This window comes from Rhinopithecus bieti, unplaced genomic scaffold (assembly GCF_001698545.2).
Source record: "Rhinopithecus bieti isolate Rb0 unplaced genomic scaffold, ASM169854v2 scaffold_6945, whole genome shotgun sequence".
Classification (NCBI taxonomy): Eukaryota; Metazoa; Chordata; class Mammalia; order Primates; family Cercopithecidae; genus Rhinopithecus; species Rhinopithecus bieti.
The window spans coordinates 786,790-802,997 of NW_016805531.1; the positions used below are offsets into that span (position 1 = coordinate 786,790).

Genomic DNA, 16,208 nt, shown 5'->3' on the forward strand with positions numbered 1-16,208 from the left:
CCTAGTTTATTGAGCGTTTTTAGCATGAAGGGCTGTTGAATTTTGTCAAAGGCCTTTTCTGCATCTATTGAGATAATCATGTGGTTTTTGTCTTTGGTTCTGTTTATATGCTGGAATTTGCTACTCTTAACTCTTCCCCTGCGCCACCTACCTGGGATTCTAAATCTTTTCACAGGAAAATTATTGCCATCATAATCTTGTCTCATATGGTTACTCAAGGCAATACTTTCTTGTTGGTATAAATTACAGAAATGACATTGAGTTGTAAGTTCTGTTAAATTAAGGAAGTCATTTAGCACTGTTAAAGTGAATGCCAAAGAAACAATTGCATTGCATGGTAAATGATTTTTTTTTTTTTTCAAGACAGAGTCTCACTCTGTTGCTCAGGCTGGAATGCAGGGGTGCAATCTTGGCTCACTGCAATCTCCGCCCCGCAGGTTCAAGCAATTCTCTTGCCTCAACCTTTTGAGTGGCTGGGATTACAGGCATGTGCCATTGCCCCCGGCTAATTTTTGTATTTGTAGTAGGGATGGGGTTTCACCATGTCGGCCAGGCTGGTCTCAAACTCCTGACCACAGGTGATCCGCCCGCCTTGGCCTTCCAAAGTGTTGTGATTACAGGCATGAGCCACCGTGCCTAGCCGGTAAGTGATTTTACTCACACAAATAATAGTATGTTTAGCATTCGCAATTAGGTCATTATCGGGTAAAAATAGATGAATCCTGATAAACTATGTGATTTTCTCTTCAAATAACTACAAATCAACTCCTGTGAGCTGTTACAATCCATGCATTTAAGTTGCAAAAGTGAATTCTTCTTCTTTTTTTTCAAGTACAACACTGCAATATTCGCTGTATGAATGGAGGTAGCTGCAGTGATGATCACTGTCTGTGCCAGAAAGGATACATAGGGACTCACTGTGGACAACGTAAGTACACCATAGTTATAAGTATTCTAGATGTTAACCTGTTTGTAGACAAGTAAAATAAAGAGATAAGTGCTGATAGATTTTCTCTGATTACCTGAGACACAGCATTTTTACAAGTGTCCAATGACCTTTACAGATGAACAGATCACTTACTCAAAACACTTATCACCAAATTTCCAAATGGAACCTTGGTTGGTTACAGGTTGTTTGATTCATTTTCCTCTCATTTACCTTCACCACCCTGCTTGCCTGATCTCCTTGATTTCTAGTCACCACCAAAGGAGCAGAATTCTTGTTCATTCCAGACGCATATCTTCCACTCACTTGCTGAACTTCAGCACTTGGATTTTCAGGAAGCATCTCAAATAAAATATTTCAAAACTCAGCCTCGTCATTCTCTCTAAACATGTCCTTTCTCTTGATTAGTGGTATCTGCATCCCTCTCATTTCCCAGTCTAGATGCTGCTACTGAAGTACTTATCACATGGTGTTCAGTTTGAAAGTTCATTTGTACACACCACTTATTGTGTCTACTTTCTATTAGTCCCTGTGCTTTGCAGAAGAGGCACATTCTTTTTAAAAAGCTTTTTTTTAAAATTACTTTAAGATGAACATATATACCCTACAGAAAATTTGGAAAAGTTTTAAAATACAAAAAGTAAAATTATTCATGATTTCATCATTCTAGATACTATCTTCTAGACTTGTAATGCATATTTGGTACGTTAGTTCTCACTGTATATATAGATTTTATGCCACTTTTCACTTAATATTTTATTCAAAGTATACTCATGTTATTCCACGTTTTAAAATACATTTTAATGGTTGCCTAGTACTCTGTTACATGGACGTTTGACTGTTTAATGAATCCTTAATGGTGAACCTTATTCAGGGTGTTTCTAATTTTTGCTTTTGTGTATGTATTTGTTAGGATTAATAATGTTATTATAAATAAACAAAAATGTAGAGAATGCCCTAGTGACCATCTATGTTAGTCTGTTTTCATGCTGCTGATAAAGACATACCCAAGACTGGGCAATTTACAAAAGAAAGAGGTTTATTGGACTTACAGTTCCCCATGGCTGGGGAGGCTTCATAATCATGGTGGAAGGCAGGGAGCAACAAGTCACGTCTTACATGGATGGCAGCAGGCAAAAAAGAGCTTCTGTGGGAAAACTCCCCCTTATAATAACCATCAGATCTTGTGAGACTTACTGTCATGGGAACAGCGTGGGAAAGAGACCTGCCCCCATGATTCAGTTACCTCCCACCTCCCACAACACATGAGAATTCAAGATGAGATTTGGGTGGTGACACAGCCAAACCATATCACCATCCACTCATTGCAGTGGGAGAAGAATATTGGTTGAGTTTTGTGTAGCCCAACCTGGAGAGAGGAGAGGTAGGACAGGCTCCCCAGTGTGGGTGATCCTTGGGCTGAGTCTTGAGGGATGGGTAAGTGTTTACCTGTCAGGTGATGGGGAGTGGACCTTTTGGGCAGATGGTAGAGCATGACCAAAGCACCGCCACAAGACACAGCAAGGGATGTGGGACATAGCAAGTGCTTTGGTGTTGCTAGAGCTAAAATGCAGAGGAGAGTGATGGGAAAGGAAGTAAGGTCAGATAGGATGTCATGGGCCAGGTTTTGATGCCTTTATACATACTATGTTTTCTTCCAAAGTAGGGCTGGGAAAGAGGAGTGAGACCACAACAATAAACAACACTGACAACATCAACAACATACATCTTTTGAGTTACTCTGTGCTTACTGTGTGCTAGGCACATTTTAGAACTCTATGTGTGTTAACTCATTTAATATGACAATAATCTTTGTGTTAGAGGCCATAAATGTTACCCTCTAGCAGATGAGGGAACTGGAACCCAGGGTCCCCAGTGGTTCCTCTAAGGGTATATAGGTGGTAATCGGCAGAGCTGGGGTTGGAACCCAAACAGTATGACTCCATAGCCCATGTGTTTACTGCTGTGAAATACCAACCTTATTACCTTTCACTTATGAAGGTTTACGGTGAGAAAGATCACAGTGTGGACGCACAGCTGGAGGAGGCCAAAACAGGAGCAGGAAGACAAGTCCTATCTAAGGCTGTGGCTGTGGAGATGGCGAGATGGGGCTAGATCCAGTGGCATTCCAGGAGAATCAGGAGGGGCTGCTGGGCATTTCTCCTGCTCCCCTTGGTGCTCCCTGAGGGAGTTTAGCCCAATGCCCAACACACAAGTGCTTAATTAACACTGGCAGAATTAGAACATTTTTCCTAAACTTCAGCTTCCTCATCTGTAATCTGGGAGGGTTGGCTTAGGCAAGCTCAAACTTTCTTTTCTGTCTAGAAGCTCTTCATTCTCCCTGACTATAAATCAAGAGGCAAAGAAGACAATTGACTTACATAAACCTCTCTGATTATATGATGAGCAATGGCCTCCTGCCATAATTTTTGGTTAAAAAGGGTTGTGTCAGTTCAGGTCCTCTTATGGCAAGAAAATATCAAGACAGAATTAGACACAAAAGAGATTTACTGGGGAAAAGGCCTGTGAAGAATAAAGGAAAGAGGAAGCAGAAGTAGGAGAGAATGGTGTTCAAGGAAAGGGAGCGGAATTAGGAGGGATGGTGTTCAGACCATGATGCTCTGTCTGATCCTGTGCAAGGAGGGAGGGAAGGAAGGACAACTACATAGAAGGAACTTCAGCCTGTAGTGCAGCTCCAAAAAAGCCTTTTGCCAGGCTGATGGAGAGGCCAGGGCAAAAAGTGCCCTTCGAAGAGTTCCATGATGGGTGGAAACAGCCAGGCTTTAGCATCCTAATGCTGTGTTCAGTCATTGGCTGTGAGCATGCCCTTGACAAGAACGCTGCAGCAGATATGAAGGCACAGCAGCTGGAAGTGGTCTGCCAGCTAAATTCCTTACAGGAGATTCTCTTAAGGGGAAGTATGAGTGGCTCAACTTCATGACTGCTACAGGGGTAAGGTATGGCAAAATGTATAGAAAATATTTAAGGAGCAAGGAATTTGAATGGAGGTTTTGGGGGAGACTCATGTAGCAGTGAGATTTCAGATGGGCTTTGAAGAGTGGTTGTGACTGGCATATTTGGCAGAGAAGAACCTGCCACCCACGATGCTTAGAAAGAGCCCATGCATGCACGAGTTACAGGAAATTGTACAAAGAGGAGTTGTTCAGCACGTGACCTTTCAATTCTTATTTTAGTGTCTTTTCTAACAAGTGAAATATCCTGCCCTGAAGCATCTCTAGACTTACTGCACCGATAGTTTCCACAGGTTCTGTTATAACTCTCAATTGGATTTCCATTATGGTACTTAAATTACTGAAGATCATGATTAGTATTTTGTTGTTTGCAGTTAATTGTGCAGTTGAACATGCTACATTTCTGTAAGGGTGACATCAGAGGGGTTGATATTTCCCCTTGTGGGAGCCCTGTTGAAATTAAACATGAATCATAAGCGAAAGAGTCTTTGCTAACACGCAGTTCCCGTCCAGTGACATCTCTTAGAAACCACTGTTTTCTTTCTTTCTTTCTTTTTTTTTTTTTGAGATGGAGTCTTGTTGTGTCGCCCAGGCTGGAGTGCAGTGGCGCGATCTCGGCTCACTGCAAGCTCCGCCTCCCGGGTTCACGCCATTCTCCCGCCTCAGCCTCTGAGTAGCTGGGACTACAGGCGCCCGCCACCACGCCTGGCTAGTTTTTTGTATTTTAGTAGAGATGGGGTTTCACCATGTTAGCCAGGATGGTCTTGATCTCCTGACCTCGTGATCCACCCGCCTCGGCCTCCCAAAGTGCTGGGATTACAGGCTTGAGCCACTGCGTCCGGCCTGAAACCACTGTTTTCGAGGTTGAACTGAAAGCATTGCTCAGATGCTCCATGGAATGAGACCATCAGCATTAACATAGATACAAACTCATCTATTCCAGGCAGCTTTACCTAAGAGGTGACTGAGGAACATCTGAGTATCTGTAACTGTACAGTGACCATTCAAAATAAACAAACACCAGCATGACTTTAGATATTTTATTGTTGTCCTTCCAGGGGACCACAAGTGTCACTTCATTAGCATTTATTTTCAGGTGAAGCATCTCAGCTCTCTCCGTATTTTACAGCTGTTTGTGAAAGTGGCTGTCTCAATGGAGGAAGATGTGTGGCCCCGAATCGATGTGCATGCACTTACGGATTTACTGGACCCCAGTGTGAAAGAGGTAATGGTTTTTAAAATCATTTGCATAAAGACATGCTGGTACCTAAAGCTGTTATTAATTTGCACAGACATTGGGTCTGCATGGCTACTTCCTGAGTGTTGCTGAGCTTTGAGGAAATTTCTGAATTGTCATTGGGAAGGTCCCTAGGATGACAAGACAGGGGCCCTGAATCTACGCATGATATTCAGCGATGTTTGTCAGTGCAAGTTTACCTAAATTCAGTTATTTGCTGATTTGGTGGTACTCAGTTATGAGCATATACGTAATTACCAGCTGGCATCAGGATAAAAAGGGGAGAACTTTCTTCTGGAAGGGTAGGGATTAAGCTCTTTATCATGCCAGTGAATGAGAGAAGTAATCTCAAACCAACCATGTGTATGGAAAGGGAGAAGTTCAGTATGAAAAGCACACCTGAAGATCTGTTGGACCTGTTGGGGGCTGTAGAGGTGTACAAGCTCAGCATTCAACACTCAACTGTCTGCTGAGAAGCTGCTTTGTGTAGATGGTTTATTCAGTACTCATTGCAGCCTACTACATTGTGTAGAATCATCGTTAATTTTGCATGTGAGAAGATCAAGGCACAAAGAGGTCCAAGGATGTCCCCAAGCCCACATACATAAGAAACCTTTAGTTTGAATATGTGTTTTTCTCTTCAAGTCTAATGTTTACTGCTGCTCTTAATTAAAAGAAACATTCTACCTGATTTGCCTACCTAAAAACGCAAGTACGATATTGAGATATATGTGGATATGCAATATTCTTAAGGTTTTTTCCCTGAATTTTGGTCTCATCAATCATCGTGTCTCTACATTTATAGACTTTTTTCTCATCATCCCTAGTTTTATAATGAAAGTTTAGAAGGTTTATGTCACACAAAACTGTAATTGAAAATTTGCATGAACTTTTAAACTGCAATAATCACTTTTAGCCAAGTTGTGCAGACATCTTCTTATTCTAAGATGGAAAGTAAAGATTCAGTAGCAGATGTTGAATATATCATTTAAAACATATAATAGAGGAAAACAAAGAGCAGAGAGTGGTTTGTGAGAAATTGTTTATTTTCTGTCTATTTTTATAATCTATCTAAATTCAGTTATTTGCTAATAATGCAGTAATACCTATTTGAGCAAGAAACTCCAGGTCGATTACTTTGATTACTAAGTAAATTACATTGTATCTCTATTAATAGGTATTAATAGGACTACTGCATGGTATTGATGTGTGATGCATAATAGACCTTTACATTGCATGTTGATATCCTTTAGGAGTCCCTCTTTAAACTGCTTCTCTTTACAACTTGCACAGATGTATTTTTATTTGCTAATAATTATAATGGTCCAGAGTACTGAAAACTATTTCTACTAGGCAGTATTATTCTGTGGCCTTACTACTTAATCAATGAAGTTGTAGGAGATTAAAATTGTTAATGTGTGGTTTGAAGAGTGGTATGTGAAAATAATTTCTCAGTTGATAATGCTGGGCTTACTTTGTTTTAGAAAAATCAGTAATAAGATGAAGTTACAGGGCATTTTACCTGTAACATTTTACCTGTAACCATTTTAACAAAGTGGTTAAAGATTTGCTGCAAAGATGCTCATAGTTCAGATATTGATGATAACACAGTCTACAATAAAGGGCACGATATTGAACCATTCCCCAGTGATTTCTTCAAAGATTTGATCTTTGCCCAAGATTAAGAAATGTCCTGAATGGGTTCAATTACTAAGCTACTAATCAAAACTGGCATGTTACTCAGAGGTTTCTCCAAGTTTTGGGGTGTCTTCAACTGCCCCCCTTCAGGAAAAAGGGCTATCCTGAAATCTGCACTAAGGTGTAAATATCTGTTGGCTCCACAGACTTTTCCCAGTGGTGATTTTCAAAATCAAATTCATCCCTCAGTGGCAGATTTTCAGGCATTTGTGAAAGTGGAGACTGGGGAGCAGAAGGCAGGCTTGCCCGTTAGTAGTAGAAGGGTAGTGCCTTCTACCCACTGCCTGTTTTATGCATGGGTACAGTCCCAGACCTTCAATGGGAGAAGGAAAACATGGGCGTCATTTCCCACAGCACATGGGAGAGGGGAGTCTTTTTGATTCCAGAATTCTGTTTCCGTTTGTAGAGTTCACTGTTTGCTGCTCTTATGAAAGTCATCTGTTTACCTCCTTGAAGAATTAGAGGCAGTAGATCCTCTTACTTAGATGTATGTTTGTGATTTCAAGAGTGATGAATAAAAATCTGGTATCGAGTCAGGACAGATCCGTCCTGAAGTGTGGGAAAGTATTCAGTGTGACTTCTGATGGTGGGTTGCTATCCTTATTGTGGTCCTTATTACTGGATAAGTACCTAGGTTGGTTGTATTCTGTTTTAATTGGGATGTGATGTTTTATGTTTCAAAATGAACATCCGGGAGGCCTTTACTACTTTCTCCCTTCATCTACATTTTCCCTTGGTACTGTCTCCACATCTCTTTTTATAGCATTTACCACATTGCATCAAAACAGTTCACTAGAGCATAAGTTTTCAGGAGAAACTAGTTTCATCATCTTAATTCTAGCCTTACTGTGTGATGCACAGTACATGACCCATAGATGATGAACTGGATTCATTTAATAGCATCAGAACATCTGGAGCTATAATGATCAGATATGAACAAGTATCTCCTGGAAATAATTGCTGTTTGCCACCAGTCCTGGATATTGGTTTCATGCTAAACAGAGCTGATCACAGTGTGGATACCTAATTGAATGTGGTCCCATCTTTCAGAAGAATGATCTTTCAGGTCCACAAGACTGTCATTTTTCAGTCAACAGGGATGCAAAAGGAGGAATGTTTTGATCAAAATAAGTGACAATAAAAACAAAAGCAAAAACCTCTTATTGTGATGTAACACACATGTAAGTGAACATTTAGAATATCAGTTACAAGTACTTCTCAGGATAAAGATATTTGTCCCTGGGAGATCTTGGAACTTTTATACATTAGTAACTACCTCGGAGACCCACTATGAGTGTGAAATACACCTTTGGGGGTCATACTGGCAGGATTTGTATCACATTAAGCCAGTAAGTCAATCTTAATCATCCATGAACATAGTATTTTGGTTTGTGATGGAGAAAAGCGGCAGATCCATGCTTGAATTATGAATTCTAACAGTCATGTAACAGTGTAATAAGATTATAAAGCAAATTTGTCTTACTTGCAGCTTTTTGCCATTAAGATAAATTTGTTTAAAAAAAAATCTTGGCTAGCCAGCCTCATCCCCAATGGGCAGGTAGCAATGATATATTTTACCATTGCCATTACCATTGTATCTCTACACCCAGAGGATAAAAAGTAGAGACTTGGCTTATTTGGCCTGTGATGTCTACTTTTTAAAAGCTGAATAGGAATACCTTTAAATACATCTTCTAGTTTGTCGTAGTCCCCACCACTGCCTATTGTCACATCTTGCTCAAGTTCATTCATTTAGCTTATGTATTAGCCCTTGTGAGCATTCAAGTTTGCCACCTCCTGCAGCTTTCTCTGTCAAAGATTGTATCTCTTTTTTTTTTTAACCCCAAGTTTTAAAATTTTCTTCCTCTCACTTTTTTTGGCAAGTTCACATTTGTGGTTTTCTTATTGCCTCCTACTCCGACCCTTTGCCTTCTCTCTGCTTGGACCTTGAGCAACTAGTAGAACTTAATCACTGTCTTAGCTCAGTGGTACAGTATGTTAGCATTTGTTATCAGATTATTGAAGTGAGGTCAGTGCCTGTTTTGGCAATGACAACACAAGCTAGTCGTATATTGCCATAGTTACTGCTAACAAAAAAACTGTGTGGAATCACTTTCTCTTGCCATCTTGCCTCAGAATGCACATTTTAAATCTTGTTAAATGCTCTTGTATTAAACACAGTGAATCATATGAATGGATGAGACTTTTCAGGGTCATGACAAAAGAGAGAAGAATGATGGAGATAGACCTGAACTTGGACATGGGGGTGGAGTGTTGTTGATGAATAGGCTTAGGGAAGAAGAGAGACAAAGAGACACAGCAAGAGAACCAGGAGAGCACTGAGCCAAAGAAACAAAAACGAGTTCAAGAAATAACTTGGCAATTGTTAGACTCATCGAAGGTCTGAGAATGAGAATCATAAAGAGGCCATTGGACGTAAGAACAGCTGACATTTACTGAGTACTTGCAGTGTGCAAGGCAGCGTGCTAAGCACTTCACTTTGATGATTTGCAACAACTTTGTGAGAAAAATCCTGTAAGAAGTCCCATTTTATAGAGGAATAAGCAGAGGCAAAGAGAGATCAAGTGACTTGTCCAAGAAGGGACAGCTTATAAGTGGTAAAATAAAGGCCTGAACCTAGACATTCTGGCTCCTAAGCCTGTACACATAACCAAGTACTGGGTAGTACTTGGACTTCACTGGAAAGGGGCCACTCGTAGCTCTAAAGACTTTTCTGAGGAGTAGTAAGAAGAAACCTAGAACTATGAATTTTAGAATGGAAGTCAAGATGAAAAGCCAAAAGAAAGAATCCTTGCATATTCCTGAATGTTTCAAATGTAGGGTTTTGGAATATTCCTCTATTTGATTGATTTCAATGTACGAATCTGCTCTTGGAAAGAGAGAGGTTCCTGTGCATTTACAGGACATATAAATGTGCTCCGAAGGACTGAACTAACAAGCCTGGAAGTAGACATACGGACTGAATATTGTCATTTAGTACAGTTATCATGGAAAGTTATATAGTTTTCTTGTAATATTACAACTGCTCAAAATGTGTTTGGAACCCTTTTTTGGAGTTGCCTTTACAGAATCAGCATACATTCAAACCAGTGTGTGATTTTTTTTCCTTTTGAGGAGGCAATTTGAGTTTTTAGAAACAACCTACAATAATTTGCTGTTAATTCTAGTGACTGCAGTGGATAATCACACATTCTAGCTGTTTGGGATCAAAAGCAGACTTAGATTTAAAAAATAGTAAAAATAATTTTCTCATGTGGTTCGTAAAGCACATGGAATTGGTTTAATGTTTTAATGTCAAACTTTATGTGAGCCAGAGGATGAAGTCTTTTGGAAGCATACATGCAAATAGCAAGAAGTTTTCTCTCATTTCTCCATCTGAAGCTCTTCATCATGTATCCTCAGAATATGAGCATGCACACGGACTCTTCTAAATCCTGGTGCATTTGTTCTGTGTTAAATTCCTACCCAAGTCTAAACTGTGAAGACAATACTTGGATTTCTGCCAACTTACTAAAGTCTGCTGGCTGTTATGCTGGCTGTCAGTAGATAAAGTATAGGGGAAAGCATTGTTGAACTGGTAGTCTTAAGGAAAAGGAACAATTGGGGCCAAAGTGGAGTAGAATAAAAATGAGAGGATAGAAATAATCCTTAGTTCATTAGAGAAGCAGAACAGTTGAAAGTGAACTAGCTGTTCATGCATGTACTTGCTTCCTAGGAAATTACAGTCTTAATGAAGCTAGAAAAGGTTTTTGTATTTGTTTGCACAATAATGAAACAGAATAGAACAAACAACAGCTAGGTTGATTGTAATTCCACCTCCTTCTTGTATGTGCAGTTGACATTTAAGAAACTTATCTTCACACCTTGTTTCTCTGATGATATAAACATGATTTTGCACAGGTATCTTTCTAATGATTTTATTGAATGACTTTCAAAAATATTGCATTAAGCAATTGGTAAACACATATAAATCCAAAAACGCAGCATCTATACTGTGTCTAATGAATGGAAAGGACTAACATGTAATTATCCAAATATATAATAATCAGATAGTCCATTTTAGAAACACCTGCTTCGAAAAGAGAGTAAAACATTACCTTATCTCAAGACCTGTTTAGAGAGCTTCATGGAATCAGGAGCTGATTTTCCTGTGCTTTTTTTCTCCTGGTGTTTTTCAGGAAGGTATTAATAAAATATAGATCCATTATTTTTTTTTTCTCTATGTGGAAGTAAGTTTTACAGAGCTACATTTCTGACACTAATTTTACATAATTTTAAATTGTAGGTGATTATCACTAAAGTTCCCAGGGTAATGCCACAGGCTAACTCCCATTCTCCATGTGCCTTTGGAAGGCAGAGCTCTGTGAACTATGTATACTTTCTTCTTTCCAAAAGCAAAAAGGAGTAAACTGTCACTACTAAACTATATTGAAGGCCTCTATGAACCTCACTTTTGGTATTTAGTTTCAATGGAAAGTAACAATGTGTAGATAGCAGGGGCAGAATGCCCTAAATGTTACTGTGCATCTACAGTGGTATTGCAACATTTGTGGCAGCTGGTGGATCACTGAATAAACTGAATTTTCCTAGAATAGTTCCAGGAATTGCATCTGTTGACACAGACATTCGATTTTGTGGCTTTGTAACTGTATGCACTGAGGGCACACTTGCTCCCCTGCCTCACAGGCTCCACATGCGTATTATGAACAAGCAGGGGGGATGGGATGCAGCCAGAAAGCAGCTTGATTTTCGTCTCCCACTCATTGTCCCTCTCGGCCCGCTGTGTAGGCTACTTCTTCTCCTGCTAGTAGATGAAATCATCTGGTCTGTTTTAGACTTTCTCCCCTGCAGGTCCCTTAATGGGGGCAGAGGTATCTGTGTTGACTGTTGCTGATATTTTCTTCCTCAATCCCTGAGCATCCAGTAGTACCTCCAGCCTCTTGAGTTCTCTTGGCTGCTCCAAGGAGCCATCTGGGAAAGGACCTAGGCTCAGTCCACATCAGCATTCTTTTTGGTGGCCCACAGCTTGTTGGCAGAAAACATTCATGCATTTTTTCTGCCGCGATAAATTGCTGGAGTGCAAACTATTGACACGTTAGCAAATGCTCATTGGAACCATTGTCCAAGCATCTGGCCAGACAGTTTCCAGACATTTGGCAGCCCCTAGTCCACAGTGTCCTCCAGACTTCTGAGGATAGGTATCATGCAGTCTGAGGAGTCTCCCTGAAGCCTCTGTCATGACTTGGCATCATAATGTGGCCCTCCACCAGTTTCCCAGGAAGGGCTAGTAACAGCCCAACCCTCTCCAGAGTAAGCCGCTTCCCATCACTTGCTACTTTGGACATTTCAATACTCTTGACATGCATAAAGGTTTAAGAGGTCATCATCACCCACTTTGTAAATTATGCATCAAAGTATCACACTTGACTTAGAATGTGGCATCTGTTCCCTTGGTGCTTCAATTGAAATTTTGATTGTAACATTCTGTTGTGTTATCAAAGCTAATCATTTAATACAACTCTTAAATTTAGTGTCATGGTTTCATCTTCAAAACAGTTTTTTTAACTTTAGTTTTAGCTCTTATGAATTTGTTAAAAAGATAAAACTAATTTTTGTAAGTTGTTAGCCCCACATTTAATATTTGAACCACTTTCAATCTTGGATGTTCAAACAGTAGAACAGCACTGAACAATAGAAATATAATGTGAACCACATATATTATTTTAACTTTTCTTGTAGCCACATGAAAAAGTAAAAGGAAACAGGTGAAATTAACTTTAATATATTTTATTTAACCAAATATATCCAAAAATTTTATGTCAATAAATACTCGGTATTAAAAATTATCTATGAGATATATTGTATTCTCTTTTCCATTCTCAATCTTTGAAATCCAATGCATATATTCTACCACATCTCAGTTTGGACCAGCTAATATTCACATGTGGCTACCATCTTGGACAGCACAACTCTAGAACTTTGCTTCCAGTAATACACATCCAAACTTTACCCAAAGTATCTATTAGATTTCCAGTTTTCCTTCTTCTCCTTCCTCCTGCTGCTTCTCCAACTCTTCAGAAAGCAGCATTTTAGGAAATCAAAGAGAGGCTGCATTGACATTTGAAAAGTAAACCATTAAAAAAAAAGTACTGGGGGCCTCAGAGCTGATCCTAATTTCTCAGGTTCTCTGTCTTGGTAGAATTTTGATCAAATATAAGTGATAAAGCTCAGTCTCTTTCAGTCATGTCAATTAGATGTAACAACTACAACATATATTTAATAAAGCCTTGACACTAAGCTAGGCATGATGATAGAAGTGTATGGCTCTTGTCATGAGGGCCTTAAAATAATTTTTGGAAAGACAGACATGCATACTGTATTGGAAATAGTTAAATAACCAAGCAGGGCCAGGATTTAGCTAGGCAGAGGAGATAAAGGAAAGTACTACAGGTAAAGGGAAGAGATAGTCCAGATTTAGAGGCTCAAATGGACCTGGGGAAAAGGGAGGAGCCTGCCATGTCAGCTTTCATGGTACTGGAGCCCTTCTGTGGGAGAAGAGGCAAAGGCACAGCATCACCTCACATAATTCCAAAGAAGGGAGGGTCTATTGCAAGCCTCTCCATGATGCCCTTCCATTCTACTGAACTGTGCTTCTGTACAATTTCTGTCTGAAGCAGGATATTGGGATTAAAAAAAAATGCCCCTTTGTATGTATAAATTAGTGGGAAGACTGGTCTATTTCTGAAACTATTTCACTTAATCTTATAGACGGCATTCAGGAAACCCTTACCAATTTTATATGCCCAACTGAGAGTACTTCAGAACCCTTAATGTTTATGTTCCCAGTAGTTATGGTCTCTAGAGAGTCTATGCTGTTTTTAGTTTATGAACGTATGTGGGACAAATGCATGGGGCTTCATGGTCCTGAGGATGTGCCAAAGTACTTTTTGTAGAACATCAGTCCCATGAGGGGTTCCATGAAATGAAGTTGCCATGGATAATATCATTTGTGGAAACTCGATCCCATGTCTTCTTCTTGGGGAGGCACCGGGTGTGTTAGCTCTTGGGAGTCCTCCAGGAAGGAAACTGTGTTTACTTAGTTTAACTCGGCATCTCCAAGCCCATGAATTTTAGAATTTCTTTCCAATTTATTTTCCCTTAACACCTTTAATGTCTTCATCTTGAAGATCTGGATTCTTATTATTTTGACAGTCGTTTTGAAAGTCATTGACATCTGCATGACAACATTTTCATATTCTAGATAGATGTTTTGAATCCACATATGATCCTCATTATAAAGAAAAATATTTGCCTACATGTCTAGAGGTTTTTGGAGGAAGATCTTCATTATTTAATCATTCACCTTTTGGGTTTCTAAGAAGATTCATTTGACCATAAATTTAAACACAGCATGAGACACTCATTCTTTGGGGTTTGGTTCTCAAATACTTTAAAGAATCATCTAGGAAAGCTGAACTATCCCGTTAAGTACCGATAACTTCCTAGTTTTTAATGGCTTGATGTGGTCAGTATGCATGCCATCCCGGTTCTTATCAGCCGCTGGGAGTACTACTTCTAGAGCTAGGAGTATGAGATATTCTTAGATCTAGAGCTCCTTTTTCTATACTGGTTAGATCCTTTTCTTTCAAGGTCAAGTTAAGTCTCATTCTCTCGCCAATCATTTCCTGACCATAGGAAGCTAGCCCACAAGCCCCCACCCCAACCAGCGCTGTCAGTTTCTATGCAGCTTTGCTGATGTGGCCACCTCTGCCCTCCTGGACCCCACCCACTTTTCAGTTTCTCAGTGAATCTATTCAATTTTTGGTTTTTGCCGTTCACTTTAAGGATTACATCAGACATTTTAGCATTTTTATTCCTCCAATGAATTCTTGTTTTTCTTGCATTTTATTACATTTTAAACTGATGCTTGCCTTTGGGGATATGTACTCATGATTTTTTAATATTTACTAAGAGGTAAAGAATGAGCATATTCACCTTGTCAAAAAACTTTTTTTCCATGTACGTTCATTGATTTTTGTGTTGAAATACTTCTATCAGCATCAAACCATCTAGAATTCTGTTTCATGGCTTCAGGAAGCCTTATCAGCAAATTGCAATATTTAAGTTTCCTTAAAAATATTTTCTTTACTAAGTGAAACATCTATTAATTTTAAAATGTGAAATAATTATATAGGTATTCTTTCAGTGTTTTCTTTAAAAAGTAAATTTGGTTTACCAGCCCTGTCATCTGGGAATTACACAATTTGCTAATCTGCTTTGGGGACTACTAAAATGGAGGTTTATATATAGTCACTCATTCAGACTATGGTGTCAAAGGCCAAAAATTAGATCTGATACTTCTTCCTATTTCACTACCAAGCTTAGAGCTGTGAAGAGAGTAGGTATTTATTAAGTATTTGTTGATTCACCTAATTTAACTGTGGGCTCTTGAAGTCGATGAGAGGAGTGTATAAATGTTAAATACATCTGTTTAATCCAACATTTTAAGAAAAGAAATTCTGGACAACAATATTTATAAATCTATGTGTATGTTATATGGAAATATGAGTGTGGTTATTTATAACTGAAATATTGTAGGAAGTGAAAGCATGAAAAAAAAAAGTTCTCCAACTTTCCTACCATATTCCCTCAGTGATATCTTTTGTCTCTGACCTGTTTCAGAAGAGCTTTATAAGTAAACAATAGATTGGGATATTTGTTTTCTCAGGAAATAAAGAATGTTCTAATGGTTCAGTTTATAAGATAGGCCCCTTTCTATCTCTGTCCTTAGAGAGCCCTTTTCCTCTTGCCTGCCCTCTCCTAGGAGGCATTGTTGACCTTTATCATTGTAGGCATTGAACCAGGCTGAAAGAGAAGCCTTACAGGATGGAGGCACCTTTTATCCAAATTGAAAATGTTTTTGTAAACATACATTAGCTCTTCATGAACCATTTGTTTCCTGAAGTCCCAATGGAAATGATCATATTCTGTTAGGGATTCCAATGATATATTCTTTAAACTAAGACTCGTGAATGTTAAAAGGCCAAAGTGAAGCCAGAAGTAAATTTTGACTCATTCTTTATATAATCGTTTGAAAACGTCACTGAAAACTGGAGAATATTTTGGAACTTTCTTGTTCTGCTGTGGTGAAGATAAAAGCAGAGGCATCCACAGTATCTTAATGATATGAAACTGGCTGTGGAAAGTAGTATGTAATAGAATTCACATTGTCCTTGGAGGAAAATAACCCTAAAACACCATAAAAATTCTTTATTTTATTTTTTTTCAGAGAGCATAATTTGGAGTGGGATTCGGCTATTTCTTTTCAGACCTT

At 39.0% G+C, this 16,208-nt stretch overlaps 1 protein-coding gene across 1 annotated transcript in view; it reads left to right on the top strand.

The window, feature by feature from the left end:
- Positions 1-16,208, top strand: part of FBN1 (fibrillin 1) — a 247,051-nt gene that overhangs the window by 46,824 nt on the left and 184,019 nt on the right. The window contains exons 4-5 of the mRNA XM_017872776.1: positions 833-928; positions 5,048-5,143. Coding sequence (XP_017728265.1) covers positions 833-928; positions 5,048-5,143 — 192 coding nt within the window. The remainder of the gene's footprint in view (positions 1-832; positions 929-5,047; positions 5,144-16,208) is intronic.